Genomic DNA, 27,679 nt, shown 5'->3' with positions numbered 1-27,679 from the left:
AATTGGCAGCAAAGTCAACATTGAATCTGCTATATATTTGCAAAATCAACAAACTCCATTCAATTTTTCCGATTGCAAAAACCTAATCAAGGTTTCCCACATATTTTATTTTCCTGCTTGCTCAAACTTGAATTATCAAATTTGTGGGAAACCTAATCATGGGATATCATCGTAGGCCTTACTTTGTCTTCGCTGGATTGTTGGTGTTTCGTCTACGATCCTCGTGATCGTAACATCGAAGTTGCCTGAAAGCTTTGCTCTCATTTGTTTTATAGGAGTTCATGGTGGAATGGTAATCGCCACCACGACTATTGATGCTTGTACAGCTAAGAAAAGTATTAAGGTGAAGGAATTAACAACCTAGCCTATTTGCAAAGTCTTTGTGTATTTTGTCATTCTTTTGGAGCTTTGTTGGGATATTCTACTAGTGGGATTCTTGTTCATTTGCTTGGACCTCAGGTACGTAATTTGTTTGTATTTTCTTCATTATTTTGGGCATCTTTAGAGGAAGATCAAGGGAATTTCGTGCGTTGAGGAAATCCATAACCTCTACTTCCATTAGGTCAGTAACTTTCATGGACTTTGATACTCAATTGTGCTTTAAGTATGTAATTAAAACATAATACAAGGACACATACACAAAGTTATTCTGATTGTGGGTGAAATAATAGTAACTTGGCTAAAAGTTAAGAATATATGTTCTACATTGTGTGTTTTTATTTTGTAAGCCTATTAGCTTAATTGGCCGAGCACCGTGCAACTTGTATGGAGATGTAGGTTCAAATCCTACATAGGCTATTGGTTTATTATAAAAAATAAATCGGCATAAAAAGTAAAAGTTGGCTTTTTTGCATTAAAAGTTAGCCTTCATGTAATAAAGGTTAGGTAAACTAATATAAAACTTTTTCTTAACTTTTACTACACCAATGCTAACTTTTACATTAATATTCTTAACTTTTATGGAGTATATTGATATTCTTAATTCTTAACTTACGAAAACCTTCAAAAGTTAAAGTTCGTCATTTTGAATTAAAAAAAAGTAAAAGTTAGCGTTTTTGCATTAAAAGTTAGCCTTTATGTAAAAAAAGTTAGGTAAACTGATATAAAACTTAAACTTTTATATTGAAATTCTTTATTTTTAAGAAATATAAATTGATATTCCTAATTTTTCACTTAAGTACAAATTTAACCTATAAAACTACAACTTTAACACAGACAAGTACAATGTGTGAAATAAAAATAATGCACGACTCACATTAGCTGAAAAAAGGTAGAAATATAAAAGTCAGACTTTTAGCAGTTAAAGTTAAGTTATTAAAAGTAATAGTTAGGCTTAAGTCGACGGAAGACTGTCTTAACCTTTAGAACAATTTCCATAACTTTAACCAACATAACCACAACTTTAACACATAAAATTACAAGGTGTGGAATAAAATAGATTGCATGACTCACATTAGCCGAAGAAAGGTAGAAATATAAAAGTCAGACTTTTAGTAGTTAAAGTTAAGTTAATAAAAGTAAAAGTTAGGTTCGAGACGACGAAAAACCGCCTTAACTTTTAGAATAATTTCCATAACTTTAACCTATAGAACCACAACTTTAACACAGACAAGTACAATGTGTGAAATAAAAATAATGCACGACTCACATTAGCTGAAGAAAGGTAAAAATATAAAAGTCAGACTTTTAGCAGTTAAAGTTAAGTTATTAAAAGTAAAAGTTAGGCTTGAGTCGACGGAAGACTGTCTTAACTTTTAGAACAATTTCTATAACTTTAACCAACATAACCACAACTTTAACACGTAAAATTACAAGGTGTGGAATAAAATAAATTGCACGACTCACATTAGCCGAAGAAAGGTAGAAATATAAAAGTCAGACTTTTAGTAGTTAAAGTTAAGTTAATAAAAGTAAAAGTTAGGTTCGAGACGACGAAAAACCGCCTTAACTTTTAGAATAATTTCCATAACTTTAACCTATAGAACCACAACTTTAACACAGACAAGTACAATGTGTGAAATAAAAATAATGCACGACTCACATTAGCTGAAGAAAGGTAAAAATATAAAAGTCAGACTTTTAGCAGTTAAAGTTAAGTTATTAAAAGTAAAAGTTAGGCTTGAGTCGACGGAAGACTGTCTTAACTTTTAGAACAATTTCTATAACTTTAACCAACATAACCACAACTTTAACACGTAAAATTACAAGGTGTGGAATAAAACAGATTGCATGACTCACATTAGCCGAAGAAAGGTAGAAATATAAAAGTCAGACTTTTAGTAGTTAAAGTTAAGTTAATAAATGTAAAAGTTAGGTTTGAGACGACGAAAAACTGCCTTAACTTTTAGAACAATTTCCATAACTTTAACCTATAGAACCACAACTTTAACACAGACAAGTACAATGAGTGAAATAAAAATAATGCACGACTCACATTAGCTGAAGAAAGGTAAAAATATAAAAGTCAGACTTTTAGCAGTTAAAGTTAAGTTATTAAAAGTAAATGTTAGGCTTGAGTCGACGGAAGACTGTCTTAACTTTTAGAACAATTTTCATAACTTTAACCAACATAACCACAACTTTAACACATAAAATTACAAGGTGTGGAATAAAACAGATTGCATGACTCACATTAGCCGAAAAAAGGTAGAAATATAAAACTTAGCCTTTTTGCATTTAAGGTTAGCCTTTTTGCATTTAATGTTAGTCTTTTTTGCATTTAAAGTTAGTCTTTTTGCATTTAAAGTTAGCCTTTATGTAGTAAAAGTTAGGTAAACTGGTAATTAAAACTTTTCTTAACTTTTACTATACTAGGGCTAACTTTTATATTGATATGTTTAACTTTTATTTGAAGTGAAAATTCATAAATTAAAGTTAGCATTTTTTTTATTAAAAAAAGGAGTAATAAAGTTAATTTTTTTGCTTTAAAAGTTAGCCTTTATGTAGTAAAAGTTAGGTAAACTGATATAAGAATTTTCTTATTTTTTACTACCCCATAGCTAACTTTTATATTGATATTACTAACTTTTCATTTAAGTGAAAACTCATAAGTTAAGTTAGCCTTTTTTGCATTAAAAGTTAGCCATCTTGTATTAAAAGTTAGGTATAAACTTTTCTTAACTTTTACTACACTATGACGAACTTTTATATTGATATTCTTAACTTTTACTACACTATGACTAACTTTTATATTAATATTTTGAAATTTCACTTAAGTGAAACTTAGAATTTAAAATTAGTTTCTTTGTAGTAAAAAAAAAGTAAAAATTAGCTTTTTGGCATTAAAAGTTAACTATCATATAGTAAAATTTAGGTAAATGATAATAAAAAATTTCTTAATTTTTACTTTTATATTGATATTCATTTTTCGGTGAAACCTTAAAAAGCAAAGTTAACATTTTGTATTAAAAGTTAACCCTTAATAGAGTAAAAGTTGATGTAACTTTTAAGATAATATACTTTGACATTGATGCCAATGGTATCCTCAATGTCTCTGTTGAGGAAAAAACTACCGGCCAAAAGAGCATAAGATGAAGGTAGAGGACAAGAACGCCCATGAGAATTGAACTATGCTTACAACATGCGAAATACAATCAAGGACGACAAGATCAATTCTAAGTTGGACGCAGCCGACAAGAAGATTGAGGATGCTATTGAACGGGCAATTCAATGGCTGGACAGAAACCAGCTTGCTGAAGCGGACGAGTTCGATGACAAGATGAATGAGCTGGAGTTATCTGCAACCCAATCATTGCAAAGATGTACCAAGGCGGTGCTGGTCCTGATATGGGTGGTAGCATGGATGAAGATGCTTCTTTCGCTGATGGTACAAGCGGTGTTGCCGTGCTGGTCCTAAGATTAAAGAGAGAAAAAAGGAAAGGAAGAACGACGCATTTCTTTTATATTCACACGTGCGAGTAAAGCCCAAAACAATAAAAGCCTGATAGTTGGGCTTGGTGTACAATAATTTATTGTACACCCTTTGTAAACAAGATTTTGTGTTTACTTTATTCAAATAGATGAAAGCCCACTTGTCATGTGGCAATTCTGTTTCCGGCATATTAGTACTTTTGCCGTGGTGAACAAGGTCGGTCCCCAATTCCAAATCACATTCGAAATAAAATAAAAAGTATTTCCCTGAGGATCAACCGATCAAGTTACACAGAACATAAAATTTTTCTATTTCAACAAAACAAAGCAAAACAAAACAAAAGAGAGAGAAAATTTCAAGGGTTTAACCACCACACGCAAAAAACCCCCAACAATTCCAATTGGATCAATTCGTGATTTGCATTGTTTCAACACACAAGTTCTGAACATGGAGCAGCAACAACTCGACGAAGAAACAGGCACAAATTTCAGACTCGATTTATTATCATCATTATTAGGTCAACAAATTGCATCAGGAATTCTAAATTACAACACAATTGATGATGATGATGAAGATCGTGTTCCGAATTCATGCCCCCATCCTGTTTTTATCGGAAATTCGTGCACTAAATGCGGTCAAGAAACAAACGGTACGATTTCTACGATACCCTTTTGGTACATTTACCCTAGATTAAATGTATGTTTGAAGGAGGTTAATCGAATTCGAGATACCAATTTGCAAAGGTTATTATCCCGCAGAAAGCTTCATTTAGTTGTTGATTTGGATCATACGCTTGTTCATACACGGAAGTTGTACAAACTTAGTCCAGAAGATAGGAACTTTCTTCGACTTAGGTCAAAAAGATATGGAGTTGATTATAATTTGGCAGGGGAATTAGGTACATTGTTTCAGGTGGGTGATGGGTGGACGAAATTACGGCCATTTGTTCGCGAATTTCTCAGGGAGGCGAGCACGATGTTTGACATAACAATATATACCCTAGGGTGTCGTGCATATGCTTGGGATATGTCGAAATTGCTCGATCCTGATGGGATGTATTTCGATAATTGGAGGGTTATTTCAAGGGAGGACTGTGTTGCTTTAGACAAGCACAAGAAGTGTCTGGATGTTGTTTTGGAACACGAACGAGTTGTTGTGGTAATGGATGATAATGAAGCCGTTTGGGAGGATCATAAGACTAACTTGTTTAAAGTAACGCCTTATAATTACTTTTCTTATTTTAGTCCTGAGGATAAAGTTCATGATGCTTCCCCTCCGAGGCTGTCTTGGTCTCAGCTGAATGGGGACGAAAGCGGAGAAAATGGAGTGCTAGCAATGGCTTTAGATAAGCTAAGGCTTGTTCATCAGGCTTTCTTTGATGATAATTCGACTGTCAAGGGGATTGAGGATTATGGTAACAGGGATGTAAGGCAAGTTCTTCAAAGGGTACTGATGAAGCAAAAATCATTGTCTAAGAAGCAAAAGAAACAACAATTGAAGAAGATTAATTATAATGGGTTAGCACGAAATCTACAAGCTGCACATCTTTGAAGATGTGTAACATATGATAGCATCGTAGAAACAAGTGTACATACCCATGTGAGTCATGGAGTGTCAGGGTTGTCCCTGCAGCTAAGCTAGAGGTACTCGATTTGCAATCAAGAAATATAATATCTTGGCATTGCTCTGTAAATGTTATGCAGTTTAGTTATTGAACCAATGGTGAAACTAGATGTGTTACAAGTAATAAACTAAAAACTTATCCTTTGGCTTTATGCTGCTAGTGATATGAGCTAATTTTTGTCAACTGTCCTGTTTTTGAACAGTCTGTGTTTGTTACAATTCCGTGTTTCAGTTTTATTTTATAGGTTAAAAAGAAATACATTAGGAGACCCGACCATAGTCGTCTCGAGGGTAAAATGTCAGTACATACCATCAATCAATACCTAGTATTTAAAAAGCATAACTATCGTCATTTCAATGATAAGCAATACAATTTTGATGACACGTATCTCAATCTTATTAATATTTCTAATTACTTTTTGTTATAAAAAAATAATGGTCATTCATTATTCTACTTTATTGTCATTAGTTATTACGTAGTACTCCCTCCATTCACTACTACTCCCTCCGTTCCTAAATACGTGTCCACTTTGGACATGTACACGGTAATTAATAAAATTGAATGGTGTAAGAGGTAATGATTAGGAGTGTTTTTTTTTTTTTGGGAAAAGAAAAAGTAGATAATTGTTTGTTGATAAAGTATAAATAAAAGTGGAGGTGGTGATTGAAAAGTGGGAAAATTGTAGAATGTGTAAGAAAAGGTAATAATGATGTATAGAAAAGTGGGAAAAGTGTATGGAAAAGTGGGAAAAGTGTATGGAAAAGTGGGAAAAGTGTATAAAAAAGTGGGAAAGATGTATGTCCAAAAACGGAAAGTGGACACATAAAAGGGAACGCCATAAATGGAAACTGGACACGTATTTAGAAACGGAGAGAGTACAAAAATAAGCAAAGAGACCCATTATTATAGAAAAGGGGTCTGTTATACTGCTAGTGGGAAAAAGGGTCTCTTTGCTAAATAAAAAGACCCGTCCTTTAAGAAATGAGGTCTCTTGATAACAAAATCCAGACCCCATATTAGAGATATCGGGTCTCTATGAAATTTAAATAATTTTTTTTATTGCAAAACCTGTAGACCTGGTTTTACACCTGACGGGTCTCTTATCCAGTATTTATTTATAAAAAAAAATGCTGCCCACTCACGCCAAAATAATGTACTAAACCTATATGATAATTCCATAAATAATTTGTACCATGTACCATAGATCCCTTTACAAAGCACCTCACCCTTACATCAGTTTAATCTCCAAACACTCAAAAGTTACCAAATAATGCTCCAGCAAATATTCAAATGTACAAATTGACCATCGTTATCTGATGGTGCAATCTTTGCCTAATTTTTGTACCTCCCTGGTAATCGCATCCATCATCTCTTGAATTGACTCCTTCAACATCACCTTCTCTTTTCCTGCATTAATTTTGTAATAGGTATTCAACATTCTTAAACATCTAATGGTTCTACCGGAGCCAATGATCAGGGCTAGAAAAATAACAATTCTCTTACCAACTACCATTGCCGATAATCGCAAAAATATAAATTTTCAAAAGTTATAGAAAAAACACAGTAACAGTTTCAGGGGCTGCATACACTTTATCTGTCTCTACATCTGCCTGTAATCACAAATATGAACCTTAGGAGGCAATAAGCACAAATACTTACATGAGAAAAAACTTAAGCAAAAAGAACATAAATGCATGATACATCATGAAGCTAACAAATAGATTGTGCATGCAGGCAAGCTATAATAATTAGGAATACGAGCTTCTACTTCTTTATTAGTTGAAGATGCAACCTGCTGGGTACAACCATGGTTAGAGATACGAATAAAGTAAAGAAAATAAATGTATCACACTAAAGTCGAAAGGCTAGAGAAATTTCTAGCAAACGAGTACAACCAAAGCTGCAAATATTATCTTGATGGTTAGATGTAACAATCACCAATCTAATTTATACGTACCAAGATATTTACGAAACAAAGTTCCTCAATAATTCATGACATATGGTGCCACAAGCATTGTCTTCCAGGCATCAAGGAAAAGAAGAAAAACAAAACACGGTTAACCATAGAAAAGAATAGGAATTTAAGGTAACCAACTTTTCGAAAATCAGCAAGAGAAGTAACTTAGAATAATCTCTTGTTCGAATATAGAAGACATAGTGAACAGAGAAAAAAGTCGGTAATGGAAATCCTTAATTTAGAATCCTAGAAGACTCAGCTCACCACGGTAAAAGCATATATTTTTTGTTTTAATAAAGTAATAAAAATCCATTGGCCAATAAAATCCAACAACAAGAAGACCTAACCCGTATGGCTCGATTATTTTTTGTAGATGTCGTATGGCTTTTTATTAATGAATTGACTTTACTATCAAATATATATATAAATATATATATATATATATATATTTTTATATATATATATATATATATATATATATGTATATAATATATATATATAACCAGGTTCTGGTGAGAACCTCCCTTAAGATAAGAACCTCCTTATAATGAGAACCTCTAATAGTCGTTAGATTAAAACAAAATGGACAGTTGAGACACTACAAAAAAGAGGTACATATTGAGACGGAATTATTGTGACGGTCTAACAAAGAGTCGCAAGGAAATTGGGGCGCGAATATTAATTTGTAAATTGCGACGCTTTAGAGAGCCGCAAAATATTTCGACGTTCTAAAGCGTCGCTACTTACAAAAAAAAGACACGTGTGTTGCACGTGTTTGTGAGGCAGCAATGCAACTGAATTTTTGGGCAAAAAATCCCGCCTAACTCTCTGTTTTTTTCGCAGAATCCCGCCTAACTCTCAACCCACCTCCCACGTTTCTCTCAACCTCCTCCCACCGACATACCTTGCTGCTTTAGGAAACTAACCACCCTCGTCAGATTTCCGATGAATTCGTATCTCTCCTCCTCACCTTCAGCACCGGCCATTAACGAATTCCATGAATTCCGTCTTCAACCTTTACGTTAGCAAAGTCAAATCTCCCATTATAAGCTATCTCACTCCTCATCCTATAAATTCATGAAAAATCCCAATTATTGAATTCACAATTCGCCCAAAAAATTCAAGATAAATTCGTTGCTCTCTCTGGTTTTTAATTGGAGAAATTCAAGCATACTCTGGTTTCTTAATTGCTGCTTCATCCTCGGTGTTGCCGGATATATTCGCCAGGTATTTTTGGTCTGCTTCACGCCTTCACTATTTGATTTTTATCATATAACAATATTTAGGTTTGATTCACTATTTTAATTTCCGTCATATATTGTTAATTCACGTTTTTTCATGTCAATTTCTAATGTCAATCATATGCCTTTAAGTTTTCCATGTTATATTGCATCCTTAATTCAAGAAAAAAACTAGAATGGGTCTTCTTAGTTTCTGTGATTTTCTATATACCGCTTACAGAGTGTTTGCTATTTCATTTATTTTAGTTTTCAATTGCAGATAGTTGGTAATTTGGACGATAGTTGGAAAGTGGTGATCGAACGTCTGACTTCTTCTTCCGTGTAGTTACTACTGTAGGTATTGTCTATCTATTTCTAATTTTCTGCGGTATCTTTCTTGAATTACTTTGTACTTTTGTGATTCCATAGTTTTAAATTTGCAACTTTTAGTTGGCCTAGAATCTTTGAAATTTGGATACATGGCAATGCTTTGTATAAAGACACACAGACATTTAGTGAGATTTAGGTGATAATCTCTGACCAAGATATCTGGTACTTAGTATGAAAAATCTGTTGTCAATCTTTAAGACACCTAGCTGTACTTGGTTAGTTTAGGTTGTCTTTAGTGAGAAACTTGGTGCATCAAATGTGCATGTTGGATGAGTTTGCAAAATTATTTGTCGCTATAGAACTTATACTAATTATTTGAACCCTTTCACTTAGCATTTTCTACTGTTATCTATAACTTCTTTTGAGGCTACACTGTTTTCTGTGACTGATTATGTGAAATGTGTGACCGATGGACTGACTGTAAGTAGAAAAGAACTGAACAAACTTTGCACAAAACAGAACTGAGCTTTACAAAGCAGAACTTAGTATTAGGCAACTGATAAGCTCATTGTCTGTCTGTCATCGTTATGTTAAGCTACTGCATGCTTTCTATATGTCATAACTGTAGTATTAGGTAGTGGCAGTGTATCGCAGTGTTAAATATCTTATCTTATCAGCACTTTGCTTGTCTTTATTATAAATTTCTTTGCCTTTCCCTGCTTTAGTTGGCACCAAATATAGGTTTGACTACCAGTTGTATGGAGTAAGGAATAAACCTATGCAGTAAGCACCCTAATCTGAATATATGCAGTTCAAAACACAGAGAAGTGAGAGTAGCTTTGAACTATAGCTTAACTGAGTTAAGGGATAGAACATCCGGTTTTGATTTTTGAACTGTCATAGCTGGGATGATAAACTCAGATAACCATTTCTGAGTTTCTATCATCCGGTTTTGAACTGTCATAGCTAACCAAATATTATCTTATCAGCACTAGCTTATTGTTTATCTGGGTTTATCATGCCAAGTTGAGAGTAGCTTTGAACTATAGCTTATCATCCGGTATTATTTATCTGAGTTTGCAAAATTATTTGTCACTCTAGAAAGATCAAGCGCCAACTGGTGGACAACCTTAAAAGCTAGCTTCTTCCTTCGATTATCAATGAGGTATTTCTTTAGGGCACCTCTAGGAAGATATTTCACAACAACACATCAGATATTACTAGGGATGCTAATTAGGCCACTTTCTGTTTGTATTTGTAGTCCTGAGGCCCCCATCTTTGCCCCAATAAACTGCAGCATGCATAAATGGTTTTTATGACTACGAGCTTTGATAATAACATATCAGTTAGTTTCAACATGTATCGAGTTAAAAGTAACAGTAGCAAATTTTTGAGATGGATGGTTTGGCTACACTTTAGGTTCTATTGTTAGAAAGAACGACATTGTATTCTCCTGTTGAATTATTTTGAACTTGCGAGTAAGGGTTTATGGAATTATGGTAAAGAGTCGTTACCTAGCTTTTTTTAGTGCTTCTCTATAGAGCTGTTTAGAGTATTTTTTATTACATACCTGAACTTTTTATCTCTATTGATTTTAGAAAATAGATCATGCATTACAAGACAATAGATCATGCATTACATGACAATAGATCAGTCCTAGGCTATTTACGACATAGAAAATAGATCAGTCCTGCTCTGATCAATCCTGATCAGATCAGTCCTGATCGGATCATTCCTGATCAAATCAGTCCTGATCAATCCTTACTGATCCATCCTGATCAGTTCTGATCAGTTCACTTCTGATCAGTTCACTTCTTCTCCTGATTTGTGTTGGTGTTGTTTAGGTTTAATTACTTTATCCCACACATAAATAATGTAATTGGAATTGGAAAACATCCCAATTTATGTTGGTGTTGCTAATATAACTATCGAACCTTAACTATATACATCATGTGTTGCGCATAACCGGGAAAAAATGGGAAACATTAACAGAAAACGTTTTAGAGGCTATGCAATTACACCGGATAGGAGTGTTTCACTAAATCAGTTCAAGCTCAATCATGAGATTATCGTTCTATTTGAATAACTCTATTCTTAACAAATTAATAGAATCTAATCCAAAATTGTGATTACTATTCTTATTTCATTATTCAAACAAACACTAGCTAAGAGCTTAAGAAGTGGAGTAATACATACTGATTGCTACGGTGTACAAGTTATAAATAATTGATCGTGGAATTGATGAGTCATAATAGAAGAGTAATCTATAATGACTAATATTTAGATTAGACATAACAAGGTAGGATTAATATTATTATAAAACTTTTGGGAGTCTTTTTAATTATGTGTTGTGTTCTGTCAACTTCCTTGAATATGAGATAATATGGCTGCTTAATACGGAGTATGGTGATCACTTTTGAGTAATAAATGGAATAGCTAGCTTTCTATGGACTGTGACACTTGCACTCTCAGACGACATAGAAAATAGATCAGTCCTGATCAGATCAGTCCTGATCAGATCAGTCCAGATCAGTCCTGATCAGATCAGTTCTGAACAGTCCTTACTGATCAATCCTGATCAGTCCTGATCAGTTCACTTCTGATCAGTTCACTTTTGATCAGTTCACTTCTGATCAGTTCACTTCTGATCAGTTCATTTCTGATCAGTTCACTTCTGATCAGTTCACTTCTGATCAGTTCACTTCTGATCAGTTCACTTCTGATCAGTTCACTTCTTCTCCTGTCCCTCTACGTTCACCACTATCTCCTTTCTCTCTCCTCTGGTATTTTTGTCGCCCCACAATAACGACTTTCGTAAACTCAATTGCTTGATCCCCTTATCGCGGAGTAGATTGCAGATAATATTTGCTTTTACTTTCCATGTAGAAAAAACACCCTTCTTTGACCTGCGCTTAGCACATTGCTTCCCTACATTTGTTCATTTTCATGGAGCATTCATGGTCATGAATTGATATGTTTGTAGTGTTTTCTGTTTAAGTTGATAACTTCATCTACTATATTTTTTAGATTTTAAATTCCTGATAATGTTGTTGTCCTTATATTTTGACCATAATTTATCAACATTATCAGGTTTCGCCGACCACACCGGTTCAAGGTTTCCTGTGATTCTTTAGCGTTGTTCGTAGGTTCGTGCATCAGTTCATGCGTTGCTACACCGGTTCAAGGTTTCCTGCAAGTCTTTAGCGTTGTTCGTAGGTTCGTGCATCGGTTCGTACGTTGCATATGCTCTTTGATACTAGAGGTATGTATACTATAAAGTCCCTTTTAGGTTTTTTATTGGACAATTGTTATTTCCCTAATTTTGTATGGACAAGGGTGGGCTACAACTCTGCAAGTTAGGTTTGTTAAGTGTTAGAATATAATTTCCGTGGCTTTACATTTCCTCGATGTCCAATATATATACAATGAGCATATACCGACGTTTATTGTGCTATCATAACTTACGTCAATCATGCAAAAGTTGGATCTTTCTATTGTATTCCTGTTGATTTAATTTCAAATGTTTTGATATAATAGCTTCAAATTTGTAAGTACGTATTTTTGTTAGCTTTGGCATTTTGTGTTGGTATTGTTTGTCTAATTACATTATCCCCACTACATAATTTTGCTTAGCTTAATTACATTTAATCCAAGAAATTTTACCATAAATTCTGATTATGTGATGCCACGTTACTTAAGGTACTCTTACTCTTTTTAAAAAATGGATTTATATTGTTGTCTTCGTGTGAAGTTGAAAATATCACCTTGTGCGCTAAAATCACATGCTTTATTTTCCTTGCAAATTCATGTGAAGTTGAAAGTATGATCTTGTACGCAAAAAGAAAATATAATATGGAAGTGATATAGGGTAATAACTTTTAGAAGATGAAGATAGATCACAAATATTAGTCACTAAGGAAGAATGATTAAACAAAAAACCATAAGTTATGGTATGAATTAAGAAGAGTTGTGTACGGAGGTGTTATGTGACTTAAATTAATCTCGTGTGATATATCAAGGTTCTAAGAATGATTATAATATTTTAATAAGTACATATAAAAATTTCCTATTCTGCGACCGAAGTATATTACTAATTACTCAACTAATTTCGTATAGATATGGATAAAAGTTGGATCGATCTACCCACTGGTCATCATGAATATATCGACGGTTGTATGGAATTTATTGAGTTTGCCAAGCAAGATCTAGTCGAAGGAAAAATTAGATGTCCATGTAAGAACTGTAAGGTAGAGAAATGGTTCTCCGTAAATGAAGTGGAGAGGCATATTTTGTTTAAGGGATTTTATAAGCCATATAAGGATTGGATTTTTCATGGTAAAGGGGATACGTTTCAGCGTATGTTTGAGAGTGATGGAGGGATTACTAGTGAAGGATCCCTTGATAACCAAAGTGGGTTTGTAGGTCGAGATAATATGGGAGGGCTATTAAGATCAGCATTTAGTGTTAATATGCCTCCCAATTGCCCAAATTTAGAAGCACGAGAGGATGATGAATGGATTGAGGAGCCCTTGGCCTATGACACAGATGTAGAATATGATTATTCTACAATAGAAGAAGATGTGACATATAAGAAGTTGCTTGAAGCTTCTGAGGAGAAATTGTACGAGGGGTGTATCAATTTTTCAAAGTTATCTTTTCTGTTACACTTGTTTCACTTGAAGTGTATGAATCACTGGTCCATAGAATCTTTCAATATGTTGTTGAAGCTAATTCTAGATGCATTTCCTCAAATACTTGATTTTCCCTCTTCTTATTATTACAGTAAGAAAATGATAAAAGACTTGGGACTTGGGTATGAAAAGATTGATGCTTGTCCGAATAATTGCATGTTGTATTGGGGTGAATTTTTAAAGAAAGACAAGTGTCATGTTTGTGGTACATCGAGGTGGAAGAAAACTAAGGATAGGGGCAACGTTGTAAGTGATCAAGGTACGGATACTTGTAAGAAAGGTGTGCCAGCTAAGGTAATGCGATATTTCCCTCTTATACCGAGACTAAAAAGAATCTACATGTCATCATCAACAGCAGAAGATATGAGATGGCATGATACAGAGCGATTGGGTGAAGATGATAAGAAGATTTTAAGGCATCCTTCAGATGGCTTAGCATGGAAGGCATTTGATGAGCGTCACAGTGATTTTGCATTAGACCCTCGTAGTGTTCGATTAGGTCTTGCGAGTGATGGTTTTAATCCTTACCGTTTAATGAACACCACTTATAGTACGTGGCCAGTGATGTTGATTCCTTATAATCTTCCACCATGGTTATGTATGAAACCGTCTTCTTTCATTCTGTCCACACTTATTCTTGGAAAATCAGGTCCCGGAAATGATATTGACGTGTATCTGCAGCCATTAGTGCATGAATTGAAATTGCTGTGGACAGGGGTTGAAGCTTTTGATGCTTTTGCCGGAGAGAAATTTAATTTGCGTGCGGCTTTGCTTTGGACTATTAATGACTTTCCCGGCTATGCAATGCTCTCTGGTTTGAGCACAAAAGGTTACAATGCATGTCCTATATGCTTAGATTCCACGCCTTCTGATAGATTTGGGAGCAAGATTTGCTATTGTAGCTATAGAAAATGGTTACCTGCAGATCACCCATATCGATGTCAAGGTGACAAGTTTTGTGAGAAGTTTAGAACTAATGAGTGGGGTAAAGCCCCATCTCGTCCTAGCGGCACTGATATATTGAGGCAGCAAGAAAAGGTGAAGCATGTTTACGGAAAGTCGAAGGCACCACCGAAAAAGAGGCAAAGAGGACACGATGATGACGATGATGTCCAAGATGAAAGTGACTTTGGTACCAAGAGAAGCATATTCTTTGATTTGGTGTATTGGGAGCATAATCTTCTAAGGCATAATTTAGATGTGATGCACATTGAGAAAAACGTGTCTGAGAATATTTTGGGAACTCTTCTTAGCATGGATAAGAGTAGAGATAGTAGGAATGATCGAGAAGCCCTTGAAGCATGGAGAATAAAGTCTCACCTTTGGCTGAGTACTAATCCTAACGGAGGTGAATGCATGCCTCCGGCTTCCTATTCTATGTCTACGGAGGAGAAGGAGAGGTTCCTAAATGTTTTGCAGAAAATTAAAGTTCCTGATGGATATGGATCCAACCTTTCTAGTTGTGTGAATATGAAGCAAAGGAAGTTGATTAACCTCAAAAGTCATGACAACCATGTTATAATGCAGGATATCCTTCCCGTTGCCTTAAGGGCCTCTAAAGCTACAAAAGTAATTGACTTGTTGGCTAGATTGTCTTCCTTTTTCAAGAAGTTGTGCTCTACAACTATTGATCCAGATGATTTAGATGGTCTTCAAAATGAAATTATTTTAACTCTTTGTGAGTTGGAAAAGGAGTTTCTGCCTTCATTTTTCACAATCATGGTCCATTTGTTGATTCACTTAGTGGAGGAGGTTAAACTTGGTGGACCAGTGCAATACAGATGGATGTATCCCATTGAAAGGTTAATATCTTACACGTCTAAATTATATTCTTTTTATTTAATATTTCACATTTATCATATATTAAGTACAAATGTTTTATTTGAAAGGTACTTGTCCCATTTGAAATCACATGTAACCAATAAAGCCCAACCTGAAGGATCTATTGCAGAAGGCTTCCTTTTAGAGGAGACAATTAGGTTTTGTTCGAGATATCTTCAAGGTGTTAAGACCATTTTCAACATACCTAAAAGGATGGATGATGACATTCCAAATCCCAATGATTACTTGTTTAATTCTGGTGGTCGAGTTATTGGGAAGGAGGTCAGCATTCGCCTTGATGACAAAAGCTTAAAACAAGCTCATCGCTACATTTTGCTTCACTCTGATGAGATAAAAGGGGATCTGGAGTAAGTATTATGTTGGTTTTCTTTTGAATTATCAATTGTTATAATAGATGATTTTTAATTTTGTTCTTCTTCCATGAAGCGAATTTTTAACCGAGAAACGTCAAATGAACTTACAAAATCCTGTCACGGAGAGTGATGAAAGTAACTGGATCATCAATGAGTTTGGAGGGTGGCTGCAAAATAAGGTTACTTAAGTTCTTTTAATGTGAATACATACTTCTTTTAAAAAAAATGTATTTGATTTAATGATGTATCATCGTAGGTACATTACATAGATGCAACCACCGAAGATGGGAAACTAAGAAAATCTTTGGCGGGTGGTTTGCATTCTTATGGTAGAAAATTAAAAGGATACATAATCAATGGATACAAATTCCTTTCCACGGATCGCGATTCTCGTCTTTTGACACAAAATTCTGGAATTATGGTCGAAGCGGATGGAGATGCCTACTATGGAAAAGTGAAAGATATCTATGAATTAGATTATTACGGAGATTACAAAGTTGTATTGTTTCGTTGTGATTGGGTAGACATTCATAGGGGTGTAAAAGCATATCCAAATGGCGGAGTATGTGTCAATTTCTCTAAATTGATGCATTCTGGACGATTGTTGCAAGATGATCCATTTGTATTCTCATCTCAAGCAAAACAAGTTTTTTACATAGAAGATGAGATACAAAAGGGATGGTTGCATGTTGTTAAGAACAAGCCTAGAGATGTGTTTGATTTAGGGGATTCTTTACCAGTAGAGGAAGAGGGTGGGACCAATTGATCATGCTTATTTTTTATTGTTTTGCTTTGGATTTGTATTTGTTCATGACGTTGTGAGTCATATTGTTTAATCTGGTTGAATAATGAGTTATATACTTAATCTATACTCACTTATTTTATTGTCTACTAATGTCCAAGTACCCTACTACTAGTTTCTTTGATGGTGATACAGATATTTTTATACCGTTATTCCGTGAAAAGGGGGCAATTTATCTTTATTTTTTGTGATTTCCCCATTTTGTATTTGATTTGTTTCATTGTTGTTGCAGTGTTGCTGTTGCTTTTCTTCCCTTTTTTGTTGCGCCTGTGGTACACAAGAAAATGTGTGTCAGGGGTGGGTTGGTCCATTATAACTAAACAATAAGGTTTATTGGGAAAAGATTGATTCTTGTTTGTATGCATCTGTCTTGGTTCTGAAAGTTTTACCCCCCTTTGACAAAGCGTATCTGTCAGAGTTGCCAAAATATCATGCCTGGCTATCTAAGGAGAACCACACAGACAAACCGGTTTTGAATCTGTAAGATTAGTGAAATGCTGTGAGTTAATCATGAAATGACTCCAATGTAAAATATTGCTAAAAACAATTCACTAGATTTCATTGTTTATAACAGTAAACATCACTCCAGTAGTTTCCAATATTACACAAGTATCAACACGTTACCTCTTTACTTCTTCATTTATGTTTCTGTCTGTTTCGAGTTCTGCAATTTAGGCTTGATTCTCCCTTAGATGTTTGTGTTCTGCATTCATGTTAACAATTAACAATGTGCATCCACCTCTTCAAAGCTGCCATTTACTACTATACTAAGCTGCTGGATCACCCATTGGATCCTCTTTCTATGTCTTTTGACTTTGAGAATCATATGTGACCACCGACTTTATATAATTATAGCTAGCTTTTTTCAAGCTTCTCTAAGCTCATTTGTATTGTAATATTGATCCTTTTATCGCCTGTTTTCTCTCCTATGGAATGTATAACTCTCTTGATAATCATTTTCTTAAAACTACAGGCTCAGGATATTACTGATTTAGGCTCTCTGAATCAAGCAGCAAAGATCTTTATTCTAGGTATGGTTCCCCTCTTTTCTTTTCAAAACAGAATGGGGAATAACTAATAAGGTAGCCAAATCATTTTGTTAATACATGTCAGACATGCAACTGTTGCTTGATGTTGTTTTGCTGGTTCACAGCTTCCTGATTTGTTTGATGACTTGTTTTAGATTGTTCTTTAGCTTTTTCCTGGTGCCATGATAATATAAAAATTGAGAGTTTTCACTGTAGTCTGAATCTCAGAAAAGGAGGGTGTAGCAGGTTCATCTTGCCCTTTCCCTCATAACTGTAGAGCAAAAGTGTAGTAAATGAGTGTAGGCCAACTAAAATATTGCTTATAACTTCAGTCTAAACTACACCCAAAAAAAAGGAAGTGTGCCAGCTATGAGATCATCTCTTTGATCCATCAGAACTGAAAAAATTGTTTTTTGGCAACTGACAATAAGCTAGCTAGCAGATTTCTCAACCAAAACAGTTAAAATCAGAAATTGAGAAAGTACCTTGAGCTTCTTTTCTATACAGCGTGCATAGTCAGTCCACAAATCACTAGATATAGGAAACTCAGTGATAGCACGTTCATATAGAATCTGAACACGCGCAGGGTCACCTGCAGATTCTTCAAATTTCAAGTATCTCTGCAGAAACAAAATACATGTTAAAACCAATAGAGGGATAATTTGAGTTCAAGGGAGATAAACAAAATTCTTGCTACCCTCATTATCTTGATAGCTTCCTGTTCTTGCACCCAAAGATGTGAGATCAATCCCTCCAAATGCCATCCATCACCCTCCTCATTCCACCAAGCTGCTACACACTCATTCGCATCCACATTCGTAGGGGCCATAGTGCTAATTCGACCTCCAGGGAGATTTGGTAGCCACCTGGAGGTTGGTTGTTTCCATAGTGCTAATATCTTCACTTTCTGATAATATCTTCAGTGCATTTCCGTTAGTTGTTTCCTTTCTGGTTTGCCTTCTCTATCTTGTTTCGTGCTTATGCTTGTAATGTGACAGGTTATAATGAAACTTAATAAAGGGATGAACGGAGCAAAAGGCCTTCCAATATAAAGTTTTCAAGTTCCTTGAAGGTTTCAGACTTTTGAGTCTATGACTTGTATATTCTAGACTCTAGATCACTCAGTGAGCTAACGACCAATTAGAGCCAGGATGAATTTCTTTTTCTCAATCAGATTTGCACTTTGCTTCTATATTTACTGAGTTTTCTGCTCATTGTAATTCTTGTTTATGTGAAAATGTTAAACTGATTTAACGTGTATGATTGTCACTTTGAGTGAATACCTATTATCCTATTTAGTGATTCATTCTTGTAGCAATTGAGTTGGTTTAATGACCTTTTTATTCATGGCTGATTGTGTTTCTTACTTTCTGAACAGGAACTAAAATATGAGTTACAGGACTAAAAGAACATTGGTAGCTATTGACGAAGGGTCGAGCATTGCTGCATCCAAGTCCCCAAAATCTTCTGATCCATCCACCCAAAACTGGGGACCGTTCAGTCCTCCAACACTTGGAGTGTCACAGACATTTGGGACGGTATCACAACCCATTAAGCAACCAGTAGCTGCTAAAAAAACCATGGTTGCACCACAATCATCCTTGCCTCGGCCTACTTCCATGGTTTCAAAGCCACAACTGAAGGCATTATCAAAACCATCCTTTACCCAGACAAAACCATCCTCTAACCCATTACAACAACCAATTCCGCCCACTCTTACAGGAACAACACAAAGTAGATGGTATAAAGGACCTACGTTTCCCAATCTGACTGAAATTGCAACACAAAAAGCGTCAACACCGAATCCACACCAGCCTACTATGCAGCCTGTGTTGCAGCCTTTCAAAGCTACCTTGCAGCCTTCTTTGCAGCCTTTCAAAGCTTCCCAACAGCCTCAAACAACTACCAATCAGCCTCAAAAAGCTACCCATCAGCTTCACAAAGCTACACAACAGCCTCAAAAAGCTACACAACAGCCGGTATCTTCTTTTACAAGTGTCAAACCACATTTAGAGAAAAGAGCATTTGTTGCACCTTTGGGAGCAACAAAACATGTGATGTCACAATCTCCTACACCACCAGACACCATGGCAATGAAAAAGAGAACCGGGAAGCAAGAAGGTCAGTTGCCTCCAACATACATGCATGTGAGTGAGAATGCATTTCAACCTCTGCGATCTCCTCCATCCAATCAGGTTGAGAGTGAAGTTATGCCAAACTACAACTGGGACGAATTTGAAGAATCGGCTTCTGAGAGTGAAAATGAATTTGATCAAGGAGAAGGAAGTGATACTGCTGTGAAGAAAGCAACACTTCGACATCGAATCATTATTCCAAATTGGCCAGAATCGAGGGAGTTTGATGAGAAGGTGGAGGCTATAGCTATAGGTAAACATGTCTCTACATCAAATATGCAAACTGTAAATTATCGATCTTGGTGATTTTTTAGTCTGATTTAGCTCCTGTGACAGATGCTGATGGAATACGACATCTGGTAAAGGGACCAGTTCTGCCTCGAGACGTTTGGCATGATGCAAAGGGGTTCAGATACATTGTCAAGCTCAATGAATTCAACCAACCTATTCGAAAAGGTGGGAAGATCCTTGTGAGCTTCCTTGGAGATATTGCAAAAAATGATTCACTTTGTCCAGTGGGAGTCCCAAGTTGGCGTGCTGTGAACAATCAGTTAAAAACTAATGTTGTTACAATGATTCGGGTATGTGGATTTATTGTTCTTAACACTTATGTTAATTGTAGTTTTATTTTAGCTTGGTTAACTGTGTAATTAGCTTTAAATTTATTCTGTTTCCATCTGTGTTCATCAATCAGTTGCCCATTTTTCAGGTTTTTATTTGGTCATGGGGGTTCCGACCCCGGGTTAAGTTTCTGCAGAATCACTAAGTTCACCTAGCTAGTTCTGATCAGATCAGTGCTGATCAGATCAGACAGATCAGTCTGATCTGATCTGATCAGAACTAGCTAGGCAAATTATTTTGTTAACATTGTAACTTAATTTTTCCTTTTTTTTTTGAAGAAACATTTTGTGTTACCTGATGGACCTCTAGTTAACAAGGCACTAGTGATGCGTATTGACAAACCATGGAACAATCATCGATACAAATTGAAGAGGGATTTTTTCGATCCAGTGAATAAATCTCGAGAAGAGAACTATGCCAACGTGCCTGATGGAGTGTCCACTAGGAGTTGGACGGAATTGGTAGATTATTGGCTTTTACCAGAGGCCATGGTTTGTGACCCCAAAATATCCTAAATTTAGTAAGTTTTATTTGTTTCACCTATATATGCTAACATTGGTTTCATGAAACTAGGAAAAATCTGAAATGGGAAAAAATGCTCGAGCTTTACAAGGCAATAAGCACAACAGTGGTGCTACAAGCTTTGCTAATCGAAGAGTTGATATGGTATGCTTTTCAACCTAGCTATTTGGTTTGTAGCATTTCAATTGCTATAGGTGCTAAGTCTAAAATTCATAAACAAATAAGAGTGATATAAAAGTCTAAAATTCATAAACAAATAAGAGTAATATTTACTCGTATATGCATATCTAATCTCACACATAAGGACATTCTTTAGTTTTCTAATGTTAAAGTAGAGAAATGTAGAAAAGTTGGCTATGCGGGCAAATGGAATTGAAAGCAGCAGCTGGGAAAATCTTCCTACTTTCCGTTTCTGTTATAAACCATGTTGCAGAAGTATACATTATGTGACTCTTCAAACGTTTTGGAGATAGTTGTCCTAGATTCTCATGAACTTAGAGCTTTTAGGATCAGGAAACGGGGTTACCTGACACTATTACTGTCAAATAGAGTCAACTTTTAACAGGAACTAAGAAGTATGATTCTGGAGGGTGGTCTGGGGATGGGAGCGGGTGTGCGTGGCTACTCCAAGTTTAAAGTAGAAAAAATCAGAAAGCAGAGGCAATGAAGTCCATCTGCAGTGCATGAAGCTGCAAAAACTATTCAATTTAAACAACAAAGGCAGTATTTCATTCTATTACATTATCCCCATAAACTTCAGGCGATAAAAAATTGTTCACAAAGTTCTAACTAAAAGTCAATAACAAAGAATAAAAATTATGCATAATTAAGCATAACTAATCATTATTCGATCTGCATTTTTACAACAAAAACCCTGCAATGATAATCAATTAATTGTGAACGAAACATGTTTAGCTGTTAGTCTGTAGGTGTAGCCTGTAAATTACATTGTTGGTCTTAGTGAGAACAGATCAAGTAAGTAGCTATTAACAGATAAATTATTATGGAGATCTATGTTTGAGATAGGCCAGCAATTAATGGTTCTTGCATTTGCTCTGAACACACTAAAATGCAAATTCACAATGAAATGACAAAGAGTTGATTCTGCTACGTATCCAATAACATATTCTGGTATTACACAAATGGAAGAAAAGTCATATACAGAGTAGTCATATATTCTGGGATTAGTTATCTTTATCTACTTTCTTGAAATCCAGGAAGCAACAATGGAGTTAGGGCAACTGTAGGCAGAAACTTTATCGGAGATGCGGCCTTGTGAGCTGCATATGCAAGTGAAAATGTCCCAACTTTCTCACTTGTTTCAGTTGATGATATTCCCAGCTATTGAAGTAAGGCCGAGACATCAAAACCAGCATTAATAAGAGCATAGCATAATGTAAATAAAATTAGAGATGATGTGAAGTGCGGCCTTGTGAGCTGCAAATGTTGCAAATCAACACCATTATTATTTCTAATTTGAGATTAATCAAGCACAACAGCCTAAACATGACTAATTCAAGAGTAAATCAATTACACAAATTCAAACCTATCCAATCAACAAACAACCAACAACATTCCTTTCTCTATTAACATTTCAACCAAAATAACAAAGCTTCACCTCACCACCACCAGTCCACCATATAATTTATTCCCGAAATAATGTCTTTGATCCTTTAAAATGAGTTTTTGATAATTGGTCAAGCCATTCAGCACTAAAACTCACTAATTTAGCTAAATTCTAGCTGACATCAAAAGTTAACAACCAACTAACTAATATGGTTCTTTCCTAAACATCTCACTCGAAACCAATTAAGTATTCATTCAGCAAACCATATATGTTCCAGGAAATTCTAATCCCCTTCATGATGACATACATTGTTCTAGAACTTTTGATAATTGATCAAGCCATTCAGCACTAAAACTCACTAATTTAGCTAAATTCTAGCTGACATAAAAAGTTAACAACCAACTAATCCAGTTCTTTCCCAAACATCTGACTCGAAACCAATAAAGTATTCATTCAGGAAACCATATATGTTCCAGGAAATTCTAATCCCCTTCATGATGACAATACATTGTTCTAGAACTGAAAACCAACAGGAAATCCAAGCTCGCTAAAGGATATACAGAAGCCAAAATCAATAAACACAACAATAACAGAATAAAACATATGTAAACGGCTGCAAGAACAACATACCATACAGAGAACATCCATGACACTCTTGGCCACCACTTTCAGGCAACAGCTTGACCCTAAACTTCTGAACTCCACTCTTAGCATCGGTATTCGACTCTGCCTTCGGCTCTGCCCTCACAACCTTCAAAGAGTTAGGCTTTTCCTTCTCCTTCTCCTTCTTATGAGGGGAAATCGGAACCCTATGGTGCCCGTGGGACAGCGTCGAAGTCGTCCAATTGGTCTGGGTTTTCATTTTATTTACTCACTTAGTAGTCAAATTATCTGTGAATGTTTACATTATCAGATTATAAGAATCGATAGATTATCTGTTAGTCCTCTGTCAAAAGCATAGAGGCCAGCTGGGATCATGGGATTCATCAATGTCCATATTGATTTTAATTATTGGATCATGTAAGATAAACTAAAAACAATGCAAAGAAAATGTACCTGCAAACAAGTTTGCAAAAACTTATTTACCTAATATCTTAATAACTAGAACTAATATTTGCCACTTGTTACAGAAACAAAACAAACTGAATACAGGTATAAAGCAACTATTGGCTGATATTTCTTCTGTTTATTATCTTCCCTGCATCTACAAGGAAACGTACTCCTTAATTCCCCTTAGCCTGACACAATTAGCAGAGAGCTTGCTGATGTCACTGCCTCTGTTGCCGACTCTGTCACCCCTTGCAAAGTGGCACTGCACCCAGCAACCCTACTACGGGGATAACAACTCAAAGTGTTAAACAAATATAGTGATAGTCGGTTTAAGAACTTCAAAATTTCAGTTTTCAATTTATTTTTTTCCTGAAATTGCAGAAAGAGAAGAAAGGAGTGTTTAGCGAATTGGCATTTTTCAAATCAGTTTACGCCAAAGAAGATGGAAGCTTTAAAGAGGGCACACTTCCTCATCAATTTGTGGTATCATTGCATTGAGCTAATTCTATAAATCAATCTTGTCTCTTGAAGTCTATTTATTTTTTTCTTTGCTTGTACATAGTATTCTTGGTTAATAGATTTTGAGTGATCTTTTCATATTATATAACAGGAGGATGCCAACAAAAAGGTCCAAGAAAATCTTGCGAGTTCCTCTTCTTCAAAGCCCGTAATTGAAATTGAGAATGCAGTCTTTAATGAGCTCATGTATAAAGGTGAAGTACCTAAACGTCCTCTGAATTATGGATTTGGAGTGAAGCAAAGCGACATCTTTGGAGTGGAAGGTTTGCTGAGGAAAGAAGGGTCAAGCTATGTTAACAACAATGCTATGGAAGTGGAGAACATGAAAGGTGAAATATCAGTTGTCAAGAAGCAAAATGAGGACCTTGCGCAACAAAATCAAGTTCTAAACACCAAGTTTGAAGAAACAACACAATCATTTAAAATGATTGCTTCTTTTTTGGGACAAGTTAATTTTGAAGGAAGTACGCAAAGGGAATGTTTCATCGAACCTTTTAGATGGTGCGGAATCAGCAATAAATATGGTTAGTTATTTCTGGAAAGTATTCTGATTGAGCATCATGTATCATTACCTGAAATGTGGCATATCTAATTTACATATTAAAATGCTTTTTATAGATTACTGATGATTCTGGTGGCAATGGTGACAACCAGGCCGAGAAATGAGACTTTGACACTATTGCCAAATGCAAGGTAATTTCATATGGAATTAATTAACTGCATTTCATGCTTTATAGATAAACTTATAGCTGAAACAAGCTTTATAGTTGTCGATTATTTATGGATGATGGTGAGATTAGAAGGTAGATGTTTAGATTTAGTATTATCATAATAAGGTATTATGTTGATATTAGCTGAAACACGAGTTTGGTGTTAGGTCTGGGTTGTTAACAAACTATGGTTTCTGTTAGTTAATTTATGATGCTCCTTCTGTAACGCGTAAAGAAAACACAGTGTTAAATGTCAATCCAAGACAGCAGCGACTCCGACTTACTCACCTGATAAAACCTCATTCGAACTCTGACCATGAGTGAGAGATAAGTCTGAAATCAACTACTATAAAAAGTTTTAGTTTCCATAGAAATTGCTCATAGTATAAGCTTGTTTTCTGTTTGATTGACTTCTATAGTCTGTTTCGTTTTTGGTCTGTTCACTCATAGTACTATCTTAGAAAAATCGTATCAATCTGTTTTTCCTTATCCGTTTCTGGTTGTAACTGTTGCTTCGCCCTCTCAAAGTTGTCCACCATTGGAAGAAGACTCTCAATTACTTCTCCCTGTGCATCGCTTCGAACTGATAGTCTCTCTTTACCTGATCTCCTTCTAAAGTTATCAAAGTCAGCTTGCAGGCGGATAAATCTATCCTTTCCAGAAGTTATCTCTTCTGTCAAAGTTGATAATTTCTCAACCAACTCGTTCTTTTCTGTTTCTAGTCGGTAAACAGCGATCTCTATTCTGTAATGGTCTGATAATCCCCAGTTAAACAGCCTCCTTATAATATTTAGTGAGAGTTTCCACACTTTCCCACATATTCTTGGTACTTGTCTCTTCTTCTGTTTCCCCAACTTCCTCCTCTAGCATTTCCTCATCCATCTAAAATCACCAGTAAAAAGAAAATCATAAGAAATGAATACCAATTACCAATAAATGAATACCAAGTACGAATTCTTTAGCTATTGTACTTGTAAGCATCACTTGCTTTGCTTCTCATCACGCCTGAATATTATATCAAAGGAAAAAAGAAAGTTCTTGGGGTCTTAATCTAAATCTATAACTGACAAGAGGAACTAAACTCGAAAGATTAAGAATCTACAGCTTTGATAACATGAGAAAACTGAATCTGCTGCTACTGCTACTGTTGTTGAGGTCCTGATGTTGAGGTCCTGCTACTGCTACTGAATCTGAAAACTGAAAGTTCTTGAGGTCCTGCTGTTGTAGCTGCTGCTACTGCTCAGTCTTGGTGTTGCATAGTTTTGCAGGTTTGCAGTCAGTCAGGCATACTGTTCTGCTCAGGCTGGCTTGCTGTTGTGCAGTTCTTTTGTGCAAACCTTGTGTTGTTCAGTCTGGTTCTGCTGTGTAGCTTGTTGGGCTGGTGTCTTGTTTTTTTTTTTTTTTTGGTTTTCAAATGGGCAAGCCTGCTAATTAAAGAAAGTGACAGTTTAAGCAGCAAGTTAATGAACATCAGAGGCTAAGGATAAGAAAGCCATTATGACTAAGGTAAGACTATATACCTTTTTCCTTCCTAACTTGTCACCTAACCACCCAAAGATGAGTTGCCCAGCAAAGGTACCACACAAGGCCACATTCATGGGTATAAACCCTGGGCTAGTTGGATTTGGCTCAGTGTAATAGAGACGGCCTAAGATTTTGGTCACCACAGATATGGAGAAAAGCTCATAGACATTAGTAAAGAAGCCCATACCAAGAATCATGAAAACTTTCAAGTGGTACCATTGTGTCTTTGCTACGTCAAGTACACTTAGCACTTTTAACTTTTGTCTCTTCGCCATTGATTAGGAAGTAGGAACTAACCTTTAATTCATACAGGGAAAAAACAAGGCAAAAATCAAATGTTAATGTTTAAAGTGTTATTATACAAGCATTGCAAATTTGTAAAAAATGACCTTTTATAACTCAAATTTTGCGAGTTTGGCTGGTGTCGTTGTAGAATGTTTTAGTGTTTTTTGTTTTTGCTTGGGTGCGGGCTGTGCTCCCTTAGCTTTTGTTTCCCTTGTTGTTTTCTGTTGGTTGTTGTTTGGGTTTCTACCTTTGGTAATTAAGTTAACTAATTTACCAATAATATATATATATATATATATATATATATATATATATATATATATATATATATATATATATATTCATTGTTCATGTCTATATTTCTAATAGTCATGCATTTTTCCCTTGATTAATAGTTGATATTATTTTGAGAAGACGACTAGTAGTTAGGATCAAGCTGGTTAGGATTACTGTTAATTTTCCCTTGATATTATGGAATGTTCATCATACTATATTTGACATTAAATTTTCTTTGCAGATTATTGATGATTCAAGTGGTAATAGTAAATGTAGATCAAGAGATGAACAAGTTATCTTGAAGCTAAGCTAGCATAACGATATGTTTACTTGTTCGTAGTCAGGAAGTTGTTTTTATTTAGTTTTGGACTATCTTGTAGAAAAAATGATAATGCTAGTTAGAAAGTTGTTTTTGTTTTAAAATATCGCTTTTATTTCAGTTTGACTAGACTCTGCGAATTAATTTAATGTATAGATGATTTTTATCACTTTTCCTAAATTAACTACTTAAGTATATATGAATCATAGCAAGTTAATATGTTGCTTTAAGATATATAGTGTACGTACGTAGTAAGTTAATGTATTTGATTATGATTAATTATCTATGGTCGATATATATTTTTATAGATAATTCATGATTTTAGATTAATATATTATATATATATATATATATATATATATATATATGAAAAAAATATGATGCAAATTGTGACGCTCCAAAGCGTCTAAATTATTATGTATATATGAAAAAT

At 35.1% G+C, this 27,679-nt stretch overlaps 3 protein-coding genes and 1 pseudogene across 4 annotated transcripts; all 4 read left to right on the top strand.

Annotated features, from left to right (window-relative positions):
* Positions 1-289: 289 nt before the first annotated feature.
* On the top strand, positions 290-3,959 carry LOC110781248 (heat shock cognate 70 kDa protein-like; annotated as a pseudogene).
* Positions 3,960-4,100: 141 nt separating this feature from the next.
* On the top strand, positions 4,101-5,713 carry LOC110779534 (RNA polymerase II C-terminal domain phosphatase-like 4). The gene has a single exon (XM_021984030.2). The coding sequence runs from the start codon at positions 4,319-4,321 to the stop codon at positions 5,420-5,422; it is 1,104 nt and encodes a 367-aa protein (XP_021839722.2). The 5' UTR covers positions 4,101-4,318; the 3' UTR covers positions 5,423-5,713.
* A 6,493-nt stretch (positions 5,714-12,206) lies between these two features.
* LOC130461912 (uncharacterized) lies at positions 12,207-27,339 on the top strand. Of its 2 annotated transcripts, XM_056830206.1 has the most exons (10): positions 12,207-12,264; positions 17,664-17,721; positions 19,097-20,106; positions 20,190-20,434; positions 20,753-20,965; positions 21,048-21,140; positions 23,995-24,096; positions 24,224-24,656; positions 24,751-24,825; positions 27,169-27,339. In XM_056830206.1, the coding sequence occupies exons 3-9, from the start codon at positions 19,107-19,109 to the stop codon at positions 24,756-24,758; spliced, it is 2,094 nt and encodes a 697-aa protein (XP_056686184.1). In that variant the 5' UTR covers positions 12,207-12,264; positions 17,664-17,721; positions 19,097-19,106; the 3' UTR covers positions 24,759-24,825; positions 27,169-27,339. The 2 variants fall into 2 exon arrangements, with proteins under 2 accessions (XP_056686184.1, XP_056686185.1); XM_056830207.1 differs by lacking the exon at positions 17,664-17,721 and having other exon boundaries at positions 12,229-12,264; positions 19,118-20,106; positions 27,169-27,338.
* LOC110793229 (uncharacterized) lies at positions 13,121-16,654 on the top strand. Its single transcript, XM_056829575.1, has 4 exons — positions 13,121-15,495; positions 15,583-15,882; positions 15,962-16,067; positions 16,145-16,654. The coding sequence occupies exons 1-4, from the start codon at positions 13,121-13,123 to the stop codon at positions 16,652-16,654; spliced, it is 3,291 nt and encodes a 1,096-aa protein (XP_056685553.1).
* Positions 27,340-27,679: the final 340 nt, after the last annotated feature.

This window comes from Spinacia oleracea, chromosome 5 (assembly GCF_020520425.1).
Source record: "Spinacia oleracea cultivar Varoflay chromosome 5, BTI_SOV_V1, whole genome shotgun sequence".
Lineage (NCBI taxonomy): Eukaryota > Viridiplantae > Streptophyta > Magnoliopsida > Caryophyllales > Amaranthaceae > Spinacia > Spinacia oleracea.
This window is presented reverse-complemented; position numbering and strand designations above follow the sequence as displayed.

Bases quoted from the DNA above. Each gene is read 5' to 3' on its own strand.
- LOC110779534 (XM_021984030.2), top strand. From the start codon at position 4,319: ATGGAGCAGCAACAACTCGACGAAGAAACAGGCACAAATTTCAGACTC.
- LOC110793229 (XM_056829575.1), top strand. From the start codon at position 13,121: ATGGATAAAAGTTGGATCGATCTACCCACTGGTCATCATGAATATATC. The intron at 15,883-15,961 runs GTAAGTATTATG...TCTTCCATGAAG, and splicing joins GAGATAAAAGGGGATCTGGA to CGAATTTTTAACCGAGAAAC. The intron at 16,068-16,144 runs GTTACTTAAGTT...GTATCATCGTAG, and splicing joins GAGGGTGGCTGCAAAATAAG to GTACATTACATAGATGCAAC.
- LOC130461912 (XM_056830206.1), top strand. From the start codon at position 19,107: ATGAGTTACAGGACTAAAAGAACATTGGTAGCTATTGACGAAGGGTCG. The intron at 20,107-20,189 runs GTAAACATGTCT...CTCCTGTGACAG, and splicing joins GGTGGAGGCTATAGCTATAG to ATGCTGATGGAATACGACAT. The intron at 20,966-21,047 runs GTTTGTGACCCC...TCATGAAACTAG, and splicing joins GGCTTTTACCAGAGGCCATG to GAAAAATCTGAAATGGGAAA.